Here is a 16854-nt window from a genome sequence, read left to right as displayed (position 1 = left end):
GCAAAAAAAAAAGAAAGAAAGGCACAAAATGAACTTCAGGTGGGAAATTCCAGCTCAGTACAGACATCCCTCTCCTCAGGAGCAAGTCAGAAGGCAAGCAGCTCAGGAAGATCTTCCCTGGGGCCCAGTTTCTGAACCTCCCCTTTCTCCCCCCTTCACCCAAGAAGGATACGGGTGCTTCTCTTTACAAGGATCCCAGGTCAGCAGTGCAGATGCACAGTGCTAATATCAAGGATGTGCTATGCTGATGACTCGTGCCCAAGAGGACCAGCAGGTCTGGTGGGGGTATATAGAACCCGTCCTGGGCAAAACAACCATCAAGATAAGATGACCATGGAGGGATCATTTATAGAAGACTGTTAAGTAATCCATAATTGAACATCAGCAATGTATAGGTACCCACTGTTGTGATTTATCCATTGCATTGCTGATATCGATCCTCCTTATAGAGTTCACCGATTGATGGCTAATTACACACTGCTGATAAGTCAATACACCACTTCAGTCCTGATTTGGTTGGAGCTGCCTGAAGTGAGCAGCTTCCCCACAGCACATCTCCTGCCTGCAGAGCTGCTGGCAGCCAGCTGGCCCCCAGCCTGCACCACTGCAACCACTGATGGCTCCCCAGACTCCTCCTGGGCTCCCTGCACAAGGATGCTCAAACTGATCAAGTTTTTAAGGACCCTACTGCTCTCTAGATGGGCAGCGCAAGCAAGGAAAATAGCAGCCCTACCTCTTTTCTCCCCTCACTTTGGACATAAAATACGTGATGTGTGTGCGTGTGTGACAGAGAGAACAGTGCATCCAGTGGCTGCAAACACACCAGATGAATAAATATTTCTGCAACTGCTACAGGGTTAGGTACTATAAATGACAAAGCTCCAGTAAGCCCCACAGCAGCCCTCCAGCAGCAGCTGACATTCAGCTCCCAGTGGTTTCCTCAAGGAAGTTGGCCTCCAGCACACTGCTGCAGCCCAGGCCAGTGAGGCACAGCATTATGTGAGGTGCAGCAACATCACTAGTGACAGCCCCACCTGTACTGAGCTCCATGTGACTGCTCCCTGTGATCAACCTTCTGGCAGTCACTGCACATGTCATGAGAGCAACGTGTTACTCCTCACAGGCCGGGCACTGCACCCAGTGCTGCTAGCCTTAAGGCTGCCTAGGCATGTCAAGGGAGGTGATCTGCCCCTCTGTGTTGGTGAGGCCTCATCTGGAGTACTGTGTCCAGATGTGGAGTCCTCTGTACATGAGAGACATGAACCAGCTGGAGTACATGCAGAACCACAAAATGCTCCAAGGGATTGGAGCAACTCATCTACAGGACAGGCTGGGAGAGCTGGGGCTGTGCAGCCCGGAGAAGAGAAGGCTCCAGGGAGACCTGGAAGCAGCCTTTCAGAATCTAAAAGGGGTGGTAAGAAAGGACAGACTCTTTAGCAGGGACTGCTGTGATAGGACAAGGGAAATGGTTTCAAACTAAAAGAGGGGAGATTTAGGTTGGATATAAGGAAGAAGATTTTTACAGTAAGGGTGGTGAGGTGCTGACTCTTTGACTGTCCAGAGAGGTGGTGGATGCCCCATCCCTGCAGACACTCAAGATCAGGCCAGACTGGGCTCTGAGCACCCTGACCTAGCTGTGGGTGTCCCTATTCATTGCAGGGGTGTTGGGCTAGATGGTCTCTAAGGGTCCCTTCCAACTGAAAGAATTCTGTGATTCCATGTAAGTTAAGCATGAGCCAGATGGTAAAAGATGGCTCCCTAAGAACTGAAAGCCAAAATTTTGTTCCACAACGATTTCCTTGTGCAAATGCAGGTAAGCAATGAGAGTTACTACAGAGCTGTAGTGAAAATATAACCCCTAACAGGCAGGGAAGGTCCTGCCACAACTGCTTGCCTACCTCCCACTCCTGCTCTAAACAAAGGTATGGTGCTTGAGAACCATCAGGTTCAAGTTTTCCTTTTGTGCTATAACTCACTTTGCAGCAACCTTCAGAACTGGGGACCATCATTATAGGTACCTGGATGCCAAGAGGGGAGGAGAAGATGTGCACTGGCAGGAAAACTGCTTCTTTCTTCAGTCTGCACTATGCTAAGTTAAAGGCATTGATGCCTGAAAAAGAGCAGATGGCTTCCCAGTGTGATCTGAAGTGTTCATAAGGAATAGGCAGTGGGAGAAAGTAGGCTCCAAGATGCAATAGTTTTGGGGGGTCTGAGCAGAGAAAGCAGCAGGGAAAAGAAGGAAGCAGAAAATAGCCCTTCCTTTCTTTAGCTTGCCTCAACAAGGCTGGAAGTTTCTTCTACCAGTTAGTGGCATGGGAGCTCAATCTGAATCCATCTCCAAGACAGCCCCACTGACTGAGAAGTCGCAACTGAAGTACTGGCCTCTCAATAAGAAACTGAACCCTAGTCCCACATATAGAGAGAAGAGCAAGGCTGCGTACAAGCAATCCTAATTCATTATCTTTACCATTCTGATGACCTTACTCTCCATCTGCCCTTTTCCAGAGTATTCAGCAGTCTACATCTGAGCTCCTCAAACCCTGAACATATGCCCTGCTGGACAGTGATTCCTTGTATAACTATCCCCAAGGAGAAAAATACTCCAGTTAAACACACCTCTGCTCCACATTTGGTGACTCACCCCTGGAACACCAGGCAAGGACACATACTGAGATCTGGATCAGCTGCCTTCAAGGTCAACAACTCAAAAAGGAGCAAATGTCACTCGCTTCCTTCATCACTTCTCAACAGTGCCTTCTCTACCCTCTTCACTGCTTTCATCTCACATTCCAGAGTGTTGAGATTGCTCACAGCTCCAGCATTTGAGAGCAAAAAGATGCTTTGGGATTGACAGTCAGTGATGTGGTAGCACTGACAGCAAGTACAATCTCATGGCAGGTAGATGGGATTAATTAATTGCGTGAGTGGGCAAACCTGGGAGAGCCGTCTGGAGCAGCTGAACCACAGAAGGCTGGAGCAATACAGCCTTGCCAGTAGACCTGATACAATACATCCACCAGACCTGAACAGACTAGGGGTGTCTCTTGATCATGAGGCAGGTGGAAGGCAGCTGGTGCTGTTTCCCAGAGGACTTTCCAAGAGGAAATTCCACCATGTGATTTTTCTTTAGGCTACACAATCAACTCGAGCCCCCTCCTCAAACTCCCTCTCTAGTTTTCTGCAGATTGATTTAAGCTAGCACGAGTAAATTGAACTTGCAGTATTCCATTGAAATCCCCTCCATGTTTGTCATGTTTGGTGTTCCTCAATTCCGGCCTTAAACTATCTCAAATGCTGGAGAGGACTGGGTGAGTTTGTAATTATGCATAATAACTACTCCTTTCCCCAAAGCATATCAATCCTAATTAAAATCCACATTCTGGGGCAGGAAGAGAGGACACCTTTCCTGTTCTGCAGCTGAATCCCTTCAGCATACTTGCTATCACAGGCTGCTCAACAAAGGGCAAAAAGAAAAGGTTAAGGGAAACTTCCCATCTGTCAGATTCCCCAGCAAACTTCAGAGAACAAACTGGTCAGAGCGGACAGCAAAGCAGAGGACAGCAGACCCAGCTGGAGGGTGGGAGGAGGATGCGGGGTGGCAGACCAGGCGTACTGCTAACAGGTTTATTCCGCTGGCAGGGATTCCCTTCAGCGGCAGGCGGGTGAGCTCTGCAGACCAGTGAGCTCAGTCTGCGCTAAGCAGATTAGTTCCTTACCGGTGAAAGGTTCTGGGCAGCAGCAGAGAGTTGCTCACCATGTGATACAAGGGGGCTGTCATTACGTTTCATAGATATGATATAATTATATGTTCCCTGGAGGGTACTTCTAATTGAATTATAGGGTGTCTCACAAGTATTCTGGGCAGTGGTTTGAGGAAGCTCTCACAGCCCAGAACAAGATAGAGATACCCTTTAATTCCATTAGATGCACCCTCCAGGGAGCGGGCTGCTATACTATGCAGCAATTCACTTAAAAAGCACCTCCCTCCCCAAACAAAATTGGAAGGGAGATTTCTTTAGCAGAAGTTTTGTTGCTGCTGTGTATTTTTCCTTGGGACAGTTCTGCAGACTTGCCACTCCAGCAAACTCCCTGGCCTGCATCCCAAGAGAGAAATACCCCATTGAGGGCAATTGTGGCCCATTTCTAGGGGGTAATGACCCTTTCTGGGTCAATACCCAGCACAAGGCTCAGCAGATACAGTACTGCACATGGCATCACGTGCCAGGTTAGATGTACAAGGGAGGTCTCAGCCTCCTTGGGAAAGCTGAGGGCCCCCTGAGAAGAAGTCCTCAAAGCCAGCAGGGACTACCAGACACACAGCCTACCTCTCTGCCTGCACCACAACACTATGGAGCAGCAAGCAACCGCCACAGTGACACAGAGGCAGTGGTGCAGCCATGGAGCAGGGTCACCCCCCAGCATCTCCTCTGGGTGCTGTGCATCAGGGAAACTGCTTCTCTCCAACTCCAAGACCTCTGCCTACAACTTACTGATAGCCAGCAGAGATGTCACATCTGCTATGCCTTTTTTTTTGCTGCTCTGTACCATACAAAGGATGGGATAATCAGGCCCCTGAGCCTATTATTTTTTCCATCACCTCAAGGGAAAGCCAGCACCAGCTGCCCACCACAAAACGAAATGACCTACTGAAGCTGTCATCAGCTTTGACTCCTACAGATTGTGCTTGCTCCTGTGTCTAGCACTGCTCCACTTGTCAGGCCACTAAAAGAGCAAAGAAGACAGTTATTCCAAGGACTTGCTAATTATAGAAAATGAAGACGTTCCTGCAGGAAAGGCACCAGAGTCAGTGCTGTGATAAGGCGCACAGATGCTGACGCTGCTGTGGTGCCGAGCAGCAGGCGGGAGTCTGATGTGCTGCACCATCCTGCACACAGCCCTGCTCTGCAGCGTACAGCCCATCCAGCCCCAGGAGCCTGGCTGCCAGGCAGGCAGTTATTGCTCACATGAAGCCCATTTGCTGCACTTCTGCATTATTCAGAGCTCTGCCCACCTCTGGTGGTGTCAGCTAGCAGGACACATCTGTGAAAAGCTGCCAAATCACACATTTTCCCTCCACAACCCCACTACAGAAAGAGAAAAGTACTATGAGCGAGCAAAAGGAACTACAGACAACCAAAAAATACTTTGGGCGTCTTAAAGAAGTGCTTCTGATATCTTAGATGCAGACAGCTGGGTGCTTATTGACTCCTGCAGAGTCGGTACATTGTTCCTGGCATATATTTTCTCACCAGCACTGTATCCCAGTTATCTTTACTAAGGGAGGAAGAGATAGAAGCATGAAGCCAATGCGATCAAGCAGATGAGGTAAAGGAGAGACTAATTCAGGAGGGAAGACAGGTACAGCAAAGATAACAGGAGCAGAATTTCTGCATTAAATATTGATGGCTTTATTGCATTAGGATAAAAGCTGAGCAGCACGGTGCCCAGGTGGTGGTTTTTATGAGGGTACAACCTGGTTGGCTTGCTTATCTCGTGGAAAGAAACACAGAGGCACAAAAGGTAATTCCTAGCACATTTCACTTTAACAACATGTCTTTACATGGAGCACTAAAGATATACAGCAGTAGGCAGACCACTTGGACATGCTCAACACACCAGAGCTGCAAAGGCTGGAAGCTCTGTTTGGTGATATAAACAATAAAGAGACTAAAACAAACAAACAAGCAAAAAAACCACTAAACTATAAGAGCTGGAGGAAATCATCCACAGCCTAACAGAGAAACCAGGAGATCAGAGCTACAGCTATTATTTATGCGGGATGCAGTGCTAAGCCCCAGGCTCCCTGAATAACCAGAAGAGCTCAACACCGCCACTTGGGAGGACCTGGCAAGAGGGAAGGATAGCCACCCCAGTTAGCTGGTGTACATCTACTCCTGAGAGCAGCATAGTTCACTCAAATGCTGAGAGCACCAGTGCCTGCCCAGCAGCAGGGCTGGCTCCAGGTGAAAAGCTAGCAGCACTAAATGCTGGCATCCAGGCATGGGCCTGAGGAGCCTCATCTGTCAGCGGTCCATCTGCCAGGACAGCTGTAAGCACGTACCAGTCCAGATTCCTCCCAGCTTTAAATCTGCTGTTTTCACTGAAGCTAAACAGAGGGTGAACTTGATTCACAGTGCTCACAACAGCTAGAGCAGCAAGTTCTTTTACCATCATAAGTTTATCCTGACATGAGGTAAATAAGAAACAAAGCCACATTGCTAGCAACAGACAAGTCCCCTTCTATTTCAAAAAGCTCCCCTCTTTCACCAAGGTCAGCTTCTTGTATTTAGCCATAATAGAAATGTGCTGGAGGACCTCTTGTCAAGGATAAGCCCATATTTTACTTGGAAACTTTGCTTGCCCTGTTAAAAGCTAGAGAGGCATCGAAGTGATGCTGTAATTAACACTCCCACCGCAGATTTAAAATAAGACAAACAAAAAACAACAACAGAAAAACTCCCAACTCATACCTGTACTGAGTGATGTAAAGTCTGCCAAGCCTTGCCCCAGCATCTGCTCTCAGCCCCGAGGCAGCACCATTCAAACACTGGCTTCTCCTCCTTTTTGTGAGCAAAAAACCGTGATCTGTGCTCTGCAGTCCCACATGTAAAATGCACATCTATTGGCCATTCATCCAAAGGTGCTTCGTGCACTACTGCATGACTCAGGAGGAGGCAAAACTCACTCAACATACAGTAAGCTTGGTTTTATCTTGGATCAGTTCTGGTTGGATTGTTTTTAAATCCAGAACTTGGCTGTGTTGTTTGGCACAATGAATTTTCTCTCTGTTTGCTCTAAACTCTGAATGTCACTACCCTCCCTGATACCACCAGAGCTGCCCCTCTGAGGACCTTAGGAACCTGTCAGGTTCACTGGAACTTCTCTGTTAGAGCAGAGCATGCACCAACTTGGAAAAGTCCATGCTTCTCTTCTGAGCTGGGGTCCCAGGCCCACTCCCCCCTCCTTGTTTAACACTGTTACATTAATTCATATAAATGACTCCTCCAATAGGCAAGAAGTCGCAGTCCCTGAGACAGCACGTCATTCGTCCTTCTTCATGGACAGACGAATGGCATGTCCACTTGACACCTGCCAACAAGGCTATCTGGGAAGGTAAAGGTCAGCTCAGGGCTTCTCTTCTTCCTAGGATGGTGTCACTGTCTCACATTTCTGCAGAATGACTTCATGAACACTCCTGACACACTAATCCCTGCAGGGCACACCACTTAGACCTCACCACAGGACTAAAGCAAACGCTCAGAGCAGGTACCTGTGTAAATGACTCAGTTAAATCAGAAACCTCTACTGTTAAAAACTCTAACATGAAAATTTCACTGCAAGAAATGAATGTAACAGCCTTTCACTGCTGGCAACATAAAGGAGGAAAGCCACTGGAGTGGTTTGTGTTGTTTGTTTACTTGGGGTTTTGTTTTTTTCATTTGCTTATTTTTTTACAAGGACCACATGCAAAACCATCAATATCTGTGACCAAATCAGGGCCTACAAGGAACATATCACCTGCAGCAAGTAAGAGTTCAGACAGGAAGGTGAGATAACTTGTCATAAGAAACAAAATGGCCCTTCTCTTTCCCTTTCAGAAAGTCATTAAATGCTTCTCTGACTTTCTTGCAAGGCCATTATCCCCTCTCAAAGACAGCTGCCACTGCTTGTCCTTAATCTGGATTAAAATAGGAATCAAGAACTTCCAATTTACGTGACAGTGTAGTAAGAGAAAAGCCAGAAGGAGCTCACCCTCTGATGGAAACAGACTGAAGAAGAGTTTGGAGTACTCATTAGAAGTTAAATCTCAAGAGAGTAGAAATGGAAAGGAACAGTGTCCTGAGAGAAGGAAACTATCAGATTCATACAGCAAATTCTCATTTCCTCTATTGCCATTGCTTAGTTCTAATTTATTGAGAGCTGTTCTACTCCAAGCCCAGAGCATTGGGATCAGTGGAGACTATATGAGAACTGCTGAACAAGAGTTCGGACTAGATTATCACAATAATTTCATCATGACCTAGGTCATTAATTTGTGTCACTACAGCTGACATAGACAAAGCAGGGGCTCCAGATTCCCATACACCTCCATACCATATGACCAAAATTCAATTTAGGAAAACGAGAACCTGAAATTGCAGTTACTGTTGACAGCCTGGGGGGAAGAGGGACTGTACCAGTCTGCTTCCTGATAGCTGGGGAGAGGTCAGTGAATTTGCATTAATTCACTGTGGTTTTCAGTGACACGAAATTACAAGCTTAGTTCTCTGCATAGAGCACAGGCCAGTAGTTCAGGGAATCAGTTTTATTCCTGCCTTTGCCTCTGTTGGATAATCCACAGGGAAGAAAAGAGACTTTCTCTGCATTGTTCCCCCAGCTACAAAATGGGAATAACAACCCTTGATCTCCCCTGTGAAGTGCCTTTAGATCTACTGCAGAAGCACCATGCAAAAGAGCTAAGTGTTGTTAATAGCATTCTCCTCAAAATGCCACAACCATGACTGCGTAGGTGATCACATTAACAAATTAAGTTGACAGTTTCTTCAAGCACCAAGTGGCAAAAAGGAAGGATAATTAATTGTGCCCAACCTCAGCATGACATCCTTCACACAGAAAACTGCCATTCACCTTTCCCTACTATTATCTCCACCAGATCCAAGGAGGGACGCTAACATCCACCTCATCAGGGCTATGAGCAAGAGGTGATAGCAAAGACAGCCCTGAGTCCAAACATGGCAGGGAATGAGAGGGAAAGGAGGCAAAGGAACAACAACCGACCTTCCCAACAAACATGGTGGCACAACATGGAGAGCGGAAGGCAGAAGCAGCACATGCTGACTGCCTGGGGCAGTTCTTAGCCACCATCCCTAGGACACAGTACCAACCTATCTCTAGCACAGCTCTGGCCCTTATGTACATATGCACAAACACATCCCATGAATGCCCCTGCTAGCAAATGCCTCCAAGTAGGAGGAAATGCACATGGTTTTCCATTGTCTTGTGCTTTGAGAGAGTTTTGGAGGACCAACAAGCTGAGAATTGCATTCAGAGGCAGCCCAAGGTTTTCTCTGGGAGGAAGCAGGCAAGGAAAGGAGATGTGTAAACTTACAACTTTATCCCCAAATCATAAAGGCCAACATCAAACAAAATGTCGCTGGCTATCAGGATGTCCTAAATACATTTATTTCTACCACTGTCTGCCTTTCATTACTGCGAGTTTAACACACGTAGGTAAATGACTGTACCAAAGACCAGCCATGCTGACTTTGCACATTGTCTTCACAGGACATTTAATACCAGTTTAACATCACAGGATCTCCTGCACTCCTTTAGCCACAGGCAACACTCAGAAAAAACAGTCTCAGGGCAGACAGCAACACTTCCACTAGACCACAGATCCTACACATAATTAAGCAACCAGTAACATGGGCAAGCAACAAAGTAGATCTCTCAGCCTAAACCTTAACTGCAGCAAATGACATGGCCAGAACAGAATTTGCCTTCCAGCTGACATATTAGTTAGCTCCTTCTAACTTGTACATTTTCTGAAAATTTCTAAAGCAAGACATAGTCAATTTTTCACGTCAGCTTAAACATTTTAAACAGAGGAACCAATTCAAAGCAATATAACTTAATTTTAATTTTCTTTCCTTACTTACTCAAAGTTCCCTTTATTATGCAGAAAGAAAATCCTTTAAAATCCAATTCACTTTTTGCTGCTGGCTCTTAATCTCTTAATGATTTCTGTATTGCTTGGACATGATAAAGCAGCATGGTCATATACCTTTCTACATTTTCACATGTCCAAGAATCCAACTTATTTCCACACAATATAATAGAAAAAAATGTTTGGTCATTTTGTAAAAAAAAAGTCTGTTTTGGGCTTGCTTCCTCAAAAACTTCCTTTTAGTCAACAAGTGAACTAAGAGTCTCCTCCAGCTGTTCAGGTCATATCTGAGCCTCACTAGAACAGGAGTTCAGAAATCACAAAGGTAATGAAAAAGCAGCAGCAGAATCAAGCATTCAAAACCTGATCAATTCTCTTCTCACCAGATGATAGAATTCAAGATCGTATGGTTTGATTTATAGCTGTCCAACATCCATACGCATTCATACGCACACATTGCATGTTTCAGTAATGATGGAATTGTTCTGAGTCTCCTCATCTCAGCACACTTTCTCTGTGCTCCCACCCAAACGTAAGTAAGGAAACTTTGACCTTGTTAATCTAGAAAGAATCACAGAGGCAGAAAGCAAGAGCCGGCGGCAGGATCCAGTTCCCTCTTATCTGTAATTCATACAGCAACTCAGCTTTTTTCAGTCCCATACACCTCAGGGAAAGCCTCTTAAGGACAAGTCCAATAATAGTTAACTTCACCTGACAGATTTAAGGGAAGACCCCTTCTCCATTTAGTTTTAAGGGAGAGCGCTCACTGTAGCTACCACATGCCCTCAGGATTTGATAAGAGGTAGCCCTCCAAAAGTTTGATCTCAAAGATGCTGTGTAATCCAGCATCCTTCAGATTAATTTGGGCATTGCTACACTTAAGGAGGCTGACCTAAAATCTACTTACAGATAGCCTGCTACTGCAGAATGCAATCTGAGAGTTCTTATTTCCCATCAGAGAATGAGCTAAGTGTGATCTGCAGCTTTTGCCCTCTTCTGGCATTCGCCAATGAGCATTTCTTTGTGGCAGTAGCATACATGGATAGTCACAGTAAAACTCAACACTATCTTACATGTTTGCATGAGGCTGCCAATTCACGTGCTTCCTTCTTGAGCCAAAAAGCTGTTACAAGTGACATCCATGAGGAAAAGGACAACGTTCAAGTTTCACCCTTCCTAAGAAAGGGTCTGACCAGCAGGCTGAAGTGGGAAGCACAAGTCTTTCATTACCTTCTGGCCACTCATCCTTAGCACTGTGTACTGAATATTGTTTCCCTTCTTCTCTTCTACCCAGGGTTTTGTGGACCACCCCAGTTTCCCCTTCAGCACACAGGGACACCTTGTGGTAGATTCCCCTCAGTGGCAAGACATTTAAGAGGCAGGCTCTAAAGCATCCAGCCAGGCAGAACTCCAACTGTTTGGTGACCCAGTGTCTTCATACAGCCTTGTACTGCACCATGCAGTCACCAGACACTTGAATATTGCCCTCTGGACCTGCAGAATTGCCCCCAGCACCCCATGCATCCTCCTAAACTAGGGATGACCCAAGCTAGATAGTGTTTGCTGGAGAAGTAGTATTGTAGCTGCCTGCACATCGGCAAAGAACTGGCAATGTACAGCAACCAAATTGCGTTTACTGAGCTTAAGTCCAAGGGGCAATTACCAAAACTACTCTCATGTGTTTTCAGTCCAGAACTCCATTCCTGGAAGACCTACATAGTTAAAATAAAACCCAGAAATGAATAAAGGCAGCTTGCTGGACTACATGTTTAGGCTGACAAGACTCATCTCCTTGTTTATTAATTTGATTTAATCATAGAATCATAGAACGGCCTGGGTTGAAAAGGAAAATAATGATCATCTAGTTTCAACCCTCCCACTGTGGGCAGGGTTGCCAATCACGTAGAAGTTACATTAATTTTAACTTCAAAATAAATCTCTCACCATTAGCCCCTAATGGAAAGAAGGGCTTCCCTGTGAACTGGAAACTGTTCCCAGCAGCCTTCTGACACAAAAGTGAAAACCACATCATGTGTTAGGTAAGGACATTGTTTTGAACACACAAAGGTCCAACACATGATCTGGGGCATCTTCTCTGGGCCACATATTAAGCACCCAGAGCACATCTGTTTTCTGGACTAGCTCCCTCATTATTAGTCTGTACTACAGGGATGTACATAGTCCTGCTGAATGTAATTTGTTTTAATGCGAGGGAGCAACTATGTGGGTATGCTCTGAGTTTTCTAAGACCAACAGAAGTTTTCTACCAGCAGGAAGGTAAATGGAGCACTTGGGATTATTCTCTGATACACCAAATTTATTATCCTCTCACTGATATTTCTTAAAGCCCCTTTTCTTCAAGATCTGGGTGAAGCATGGTAGTAGATATTACATTGTAGGTAGTCTCACAGAAGATTGCATCCACACAGTTGGCATTCTTCCTTGCTTTCTCTGGAGAAACTAGCTTCAGGGACAATTTAGGAGACTAACTAGCCTGGCCCACCTCCCCAAAAAGGCCAGTTTCACAGCTGATCCTTCCCCTTCTCTGCTTGTGGTTGAATCCAGCCAACCGGGAACTTCTGTTCTTTTAATAGGGAAGAACTCGTGCTTATAATCAAGCATGAGGACCACGTATATTAGCTGGATTAAGTGGTTTAGGAGGCTAAGGCAGAAGGTGCTTCTGAATTAGGACATCCCTATACATTTACATCCTTTGTGATACTGTATAGGGAGACTTGGTACAAAGATTTCCTTTCTCTGATGCCAGTTGCAAGTCTGTACAATTCTTTTGATGGCTCAAGTGATTAGGCGTTAACAAGAGGAACCTAGGTACTTAACACTAGGGAGTTTTAGCACTAGGTTCACACCCCCTCCCTCTCCCTGCTCAGCTAAGGGATTTTTCTCATTCCCCACTAATGTTAACAGCAGGTACTTAAAGCAATTAGACATTATCGCCTCTCTGGTCTTTATTGCTTCCTAGCTTCGTATCAACTACTTTGTACGCAATAAAAGAGCTGAATTAACAGGACTGGTGCAGACTATTTTGCTTCCTTTCTTAATTCTGTATGAAAACACTGGGTCATAGAGCCACATGGACAGGCTGTGAGCTGCAGTGCTTTAGTCCATTACTGCCAATTGCCACGGTATTTTACGAGGAGAAAAACCACAGGTAGCAAAAAAAACAGACATAGAGAGATCATAGAGAAGGTGACATGGGGAATATGGGTAGACCAAGGGGACATAAATGCTGTAAGGGTTGCACAAGTCTAGCAGAACAGCTTGCAGCTGTGGCTGTGCTTTGAATTAGATGCCACACAGACATGCCAGTTGCACAGGAAGCCTAAGGATGCAGGTATAATGTGTTGTTCATTTTAAAATAAAGCCCCATTTGTACTGAGCAGCTCTTGATTGCATGGGAATAACTGCTGTAAAATTTTCCTTTGGGGATATCAAGAAATTTGTCTACTCTCTATGTTGTTTTTTTTTCCAAAAGGAGGCTTTCCCGTATCTGCCCAGCCAGTTAAAAGCTTCCCCTTTTTCTCCTCTCTCTACCTGAACTGGCCATTAACCCATAGCTTGAATATAGGATCTCATAAAATGAAATATTTTCCTCCCGTCCCCTGCAATATTTCTAAGCCTCACTTTGTTATTCCCAAGAGGGAAGGGACAAAAGACTTTGAGATCTTAAATCCTGCTGTCGGTTCTTGCCTGAAAGAGGTAAGTAGGGAAACTGAAGGAAAGCTGAAGAAAGGAGCCTGTCCCTTGTCAGCATTCACCTGTAACAGAGGCAAAATGTGGGGTTAAACACCAAAACTAGACTGAGGAACAAGAATGAATAGGGTACTTACACAGTTTCATCATTCTTGAACTCCAGCTCGCCATAAGCATCTTCAAAGTCTTCTCCACCTCCTTTTGCTGTCCCTTCTACTGTCCTAAATGGCACTATGACTGTACCCCGAGCACCTGATGTCCTTAGGACTTTGACTTCCATCACACCAATGCTCTCACTGACATGTATAACATCACACTCAAACGTGAAGATGCCAGCATGGTCATCATCCAGGATAGTCACTGTCGCCACACAAGGAGAAGCCAGTATGGCCTTTGGGTATGGGGAGTTACCAAGCTCTGGAGGTTCCTCACTGTCCACCACACGGAGGTTACTAAGCCGCACAAAGAAATGTTCATCCTCCTCAAAGATGTCGTCATCAATAATTCCCACTGCAAAGTCCTTCTGGGTCTCCCCTGATTTCAAGACGACAGTCCCCTCTGTGAACTCATAGTCAGCACCAGCATTGGCAGAGCCATCCTCAGTTTTATAGTCCACATAGATGGTCTTGGACACATCCCCTCCTTTCCGCACCACCGTCAGGAGAACAGCACCACAGTTCTCAAGACACTGATAGGAGCACGGGTCAAAATAAATTTTGGAGATGAATTCCTCAGGCTCATCCGGCCGCACCTCGTGCAAGCTGGTGCTCTTCTTGGCTTGCTCAGCTGCATGCTTCTTCAGGATATTGCCAGCCCCTGTCATCATTCTGGTAGCCTGAATGCGATAAAAGGCTCTGCTCTTCTGCTGATGTGACAAGGCATAGTAATTGGCCATTTCTACCAGCTGGTCCAAATCCTTTTCTGGGTGTTTTTGCTTCAGATCCTTAAGGATCCGGATCATCTCTTTGCGAGATTCATCTACCTCTTTCCCCTCCACAGTCACTAAGTTTCCATCCAGAAAGTGGGAGTTCATCATCTTGCCATCCATCTCAATTCCCTTAGGGTGATCACCTTCTGATTCTATGATAATGCCCCTGTGCTTGTCAGTACGGTACTTTTTGTGCATATACTTATAGAAAAGCAGACGTCTATCTGCTATCCAGGCCAGAAGAACACAAAGTGGAAAGAAGAAAAGCGTGAGCAGACCTTCCCAGACCTGCACCACCCCTGGAGAGAAGACAGCAAGGATCATGTACAACCAGATGTAAGCAAAGATGCTCCATGCAGCTGTGACAAAGAAAACTCTCAGGTGTTTTATCTTTCTGGTTTCCCCATCAGGGATCACGTAGACACAGATGGCAATAATGATAAACATATTGAAGGCAGCACTGCCAACAATTGTAGATGGCCCCAGGTCTCCAGCTACGAATCCATGCCCACACACTTCTATCAGAGACAGAAGGATCTCAGGAGCGGAGGAGCCCAGAGCCATGAGGGTCAGGTTGGAAACAGTTTCATTCCAAATCCGAATGGTTGTTGTTGTGGTCTCTCCATTGGGTTTCTTAATCGTGATTTCTTTCTCTTGTGATGTAATGACCTCTATAGATGCCATGAAACGATCTGCAATGATGGAGACTCCAAGGAACATGTAGATCAGTGCTACAAAGTATACAATAACACGGGCAATTTTGTCCCCAAGGGATGGGTTTTCTGGGTACCATATTGGCAGGATAACACCTTCCTTGCAGTCAAAAGATCCTGAACACGAGCTGTTTTGTACTGAACTGGTTGAGTCTCCCGTCAGGCCAGCATCCACCTGCAAACCATGCAAAAACAGCACAAAAGTAACCAGCCCAAAATGGAGGAAGGCCGAGGTGAGAGGCTGCAAGCTTAACCACGCCATACACAAGATGCAACTTCCACTGTGTAGATCCAAAAAGGCCGAGAACCTGAAACAAACAAAACAGAGAGGGGGGAGGGAAGCATGAGAGAAAAAGAAGACTTAACATTTATCCAAATGCACTTGAGTATCTCACCATGGAAGAGTACTGGTAGAGATGCAAAGGTTGTCTGTCACTTTGAGGAAGACACTTAGCAGGGACTGTAAGAAAGTGCAGCATTTACATGCCCAGCAGATGAAGATGAATCGCTAGAAAACTAGCTCAGAGGAAAACTATGTGACAGCCCACAACTGACCTGCAGCATATGCCATAGGAATACTGCTAGCTCAGCTGTCACTCTCCTAATGATGCCACCATGTTCCCCAGAACGCTGTGTGTCAGCTCAACACAAGGAACCTAATGTGAAGGCAACACTGTCTCACCTCCAAGGGGATAAGACGAGTCAAGAAACCACTAGAATAAAAGGCGCATAATTTAAGGCCAGTGAGCAAGCTCCAAATTAAGTCCATTTGTAGGACTTTATTCAGTTATGGAGTACCTTGGTGGGCAAACATCTCCCTGGCCAGAACCATGTGATAGACTGCAGAATGTCCAAAATGGTCCCAGGGCTCCCCTAAGCTTCTGAGGCACAGAGCCTCCACATCAGGAGGTAAAGATGTCAGCAGGAAAATAGAGCAGACTACAGTGCTTGGCAAGGCTCTAAAGGCCATTTTTCACTAGCTTTGCTACTATGATCTGGAGGGTCACATTTTGTATCAGTAATCCTGCTTTTAAAAGGGCAAGAAAACCTACAAAAACACTATTGTTAGAAAGAGACTTAAGATACAGTAAATTGTACCCACAAAGATTCTGTCTGCATCCCTAAGAAACGTATGCATTTTCAAATATCTTCTAAAGGGAAACAAGGAAGCCAAATGATGCATCATGTAGGTTTGGTGTATCACTGCACAATAGTGTTCCTTACGGACTGCATCACTGTAGGGACTTGTACCACTTGAATGAGGAATTTCAGCCCTTCACACACTACTCTTCTCCCTTTACACCAGGAAGAATTTGGTCTCAGGCTTAGCTGAAAAACCACATTTGTGAGTCCAGCCACAGCCAAGTCTCTCACAGGAAACATCAAACTTAATAACAGCATTATCCAAAGCACTTGGAAGGTTCAAGAGCCTCAACTCCCACTAACATTCATTGAGGTTTGTACTGCTAAATCAGTAGGATGGGGATTAATTTCCCCTACTGTAACTATCTAAATCTTGGGCAGTAAATTAAATTAAGTCGCCTAGGCTCTCTCTGTAGTTAGAGGAAGAAGACAGCCACTTCCTGGGGATGATCTGATCCAAAAGAACTATTTAAGATGCACACCTCCAGAAAGGATTTTGTCCTTTACCATCTCTCTCCATGCTCTAGAGGGGGTGTCTGAACAGTCAGTTCAGAGCAAATACCTAACTTTGGGATGGAGAGAGTTCAAAGGGGTGAACTGGTCCCTGAGTCCTTGTGGAGGTCCAGCCTTTCCCTTGCACTGTATGGATTCCAGGCAACATTTTAACATTAACATTATCAACATTAAGAAAC

At 45.5% G+C, this 16854-nt stretch overlaps 1 protein-coding gene across 11 annotated transcripts in view; it reads right to left on the bottom strand.

Annotated features, from left to right (window-relative positions):
• SLC8A3 (solute carrier family 8 member A3) overlaps window positions 1-16854 on the bottom strand; it is a 119033-nt gene that overhangs the window by 62973 nt on the left and 39206 nt on the right. For 8 of the 11 annotated variants that reach the window (XR_014946623.1, XR_014946622.1, XR_014946624.1 and 5 more), the window contains one exon: window positions 13516-15327. Coding sequence is in view for 7 of the 11 variants with exons in the window: in XM_085548950.1 (XP_085405076.1) it covers window positions 13516-15281 (1766 nt within the window). In the remaining 4 variants the exon portion in view is untranslated. The remainder of the gene's footprint in view (window positions 1-13515; window positions 15328-16854) is intronic. The other 3 variants (XR_014946626.1, XM_085548954.1, XM_085548955.1) reach the window with 1 other exon arrangement.

This window comes from Coturnix japonica, chromosome 5, assembly GCF_054131305.1.
Source record: "Coturnix japonica strain WE chromosome 5, WE-NBRP24, whole genome shotgun sequence".
Classification (NCBI taxonomy): Eukaryota; Metazoa; Chordata; class Aves; order Galliformes; family Phasianidae; genus Coturnix; species Coturnix japonica.
This window is presented reverse-complemented; position numbering and strand designations above follow the sequence as displayed.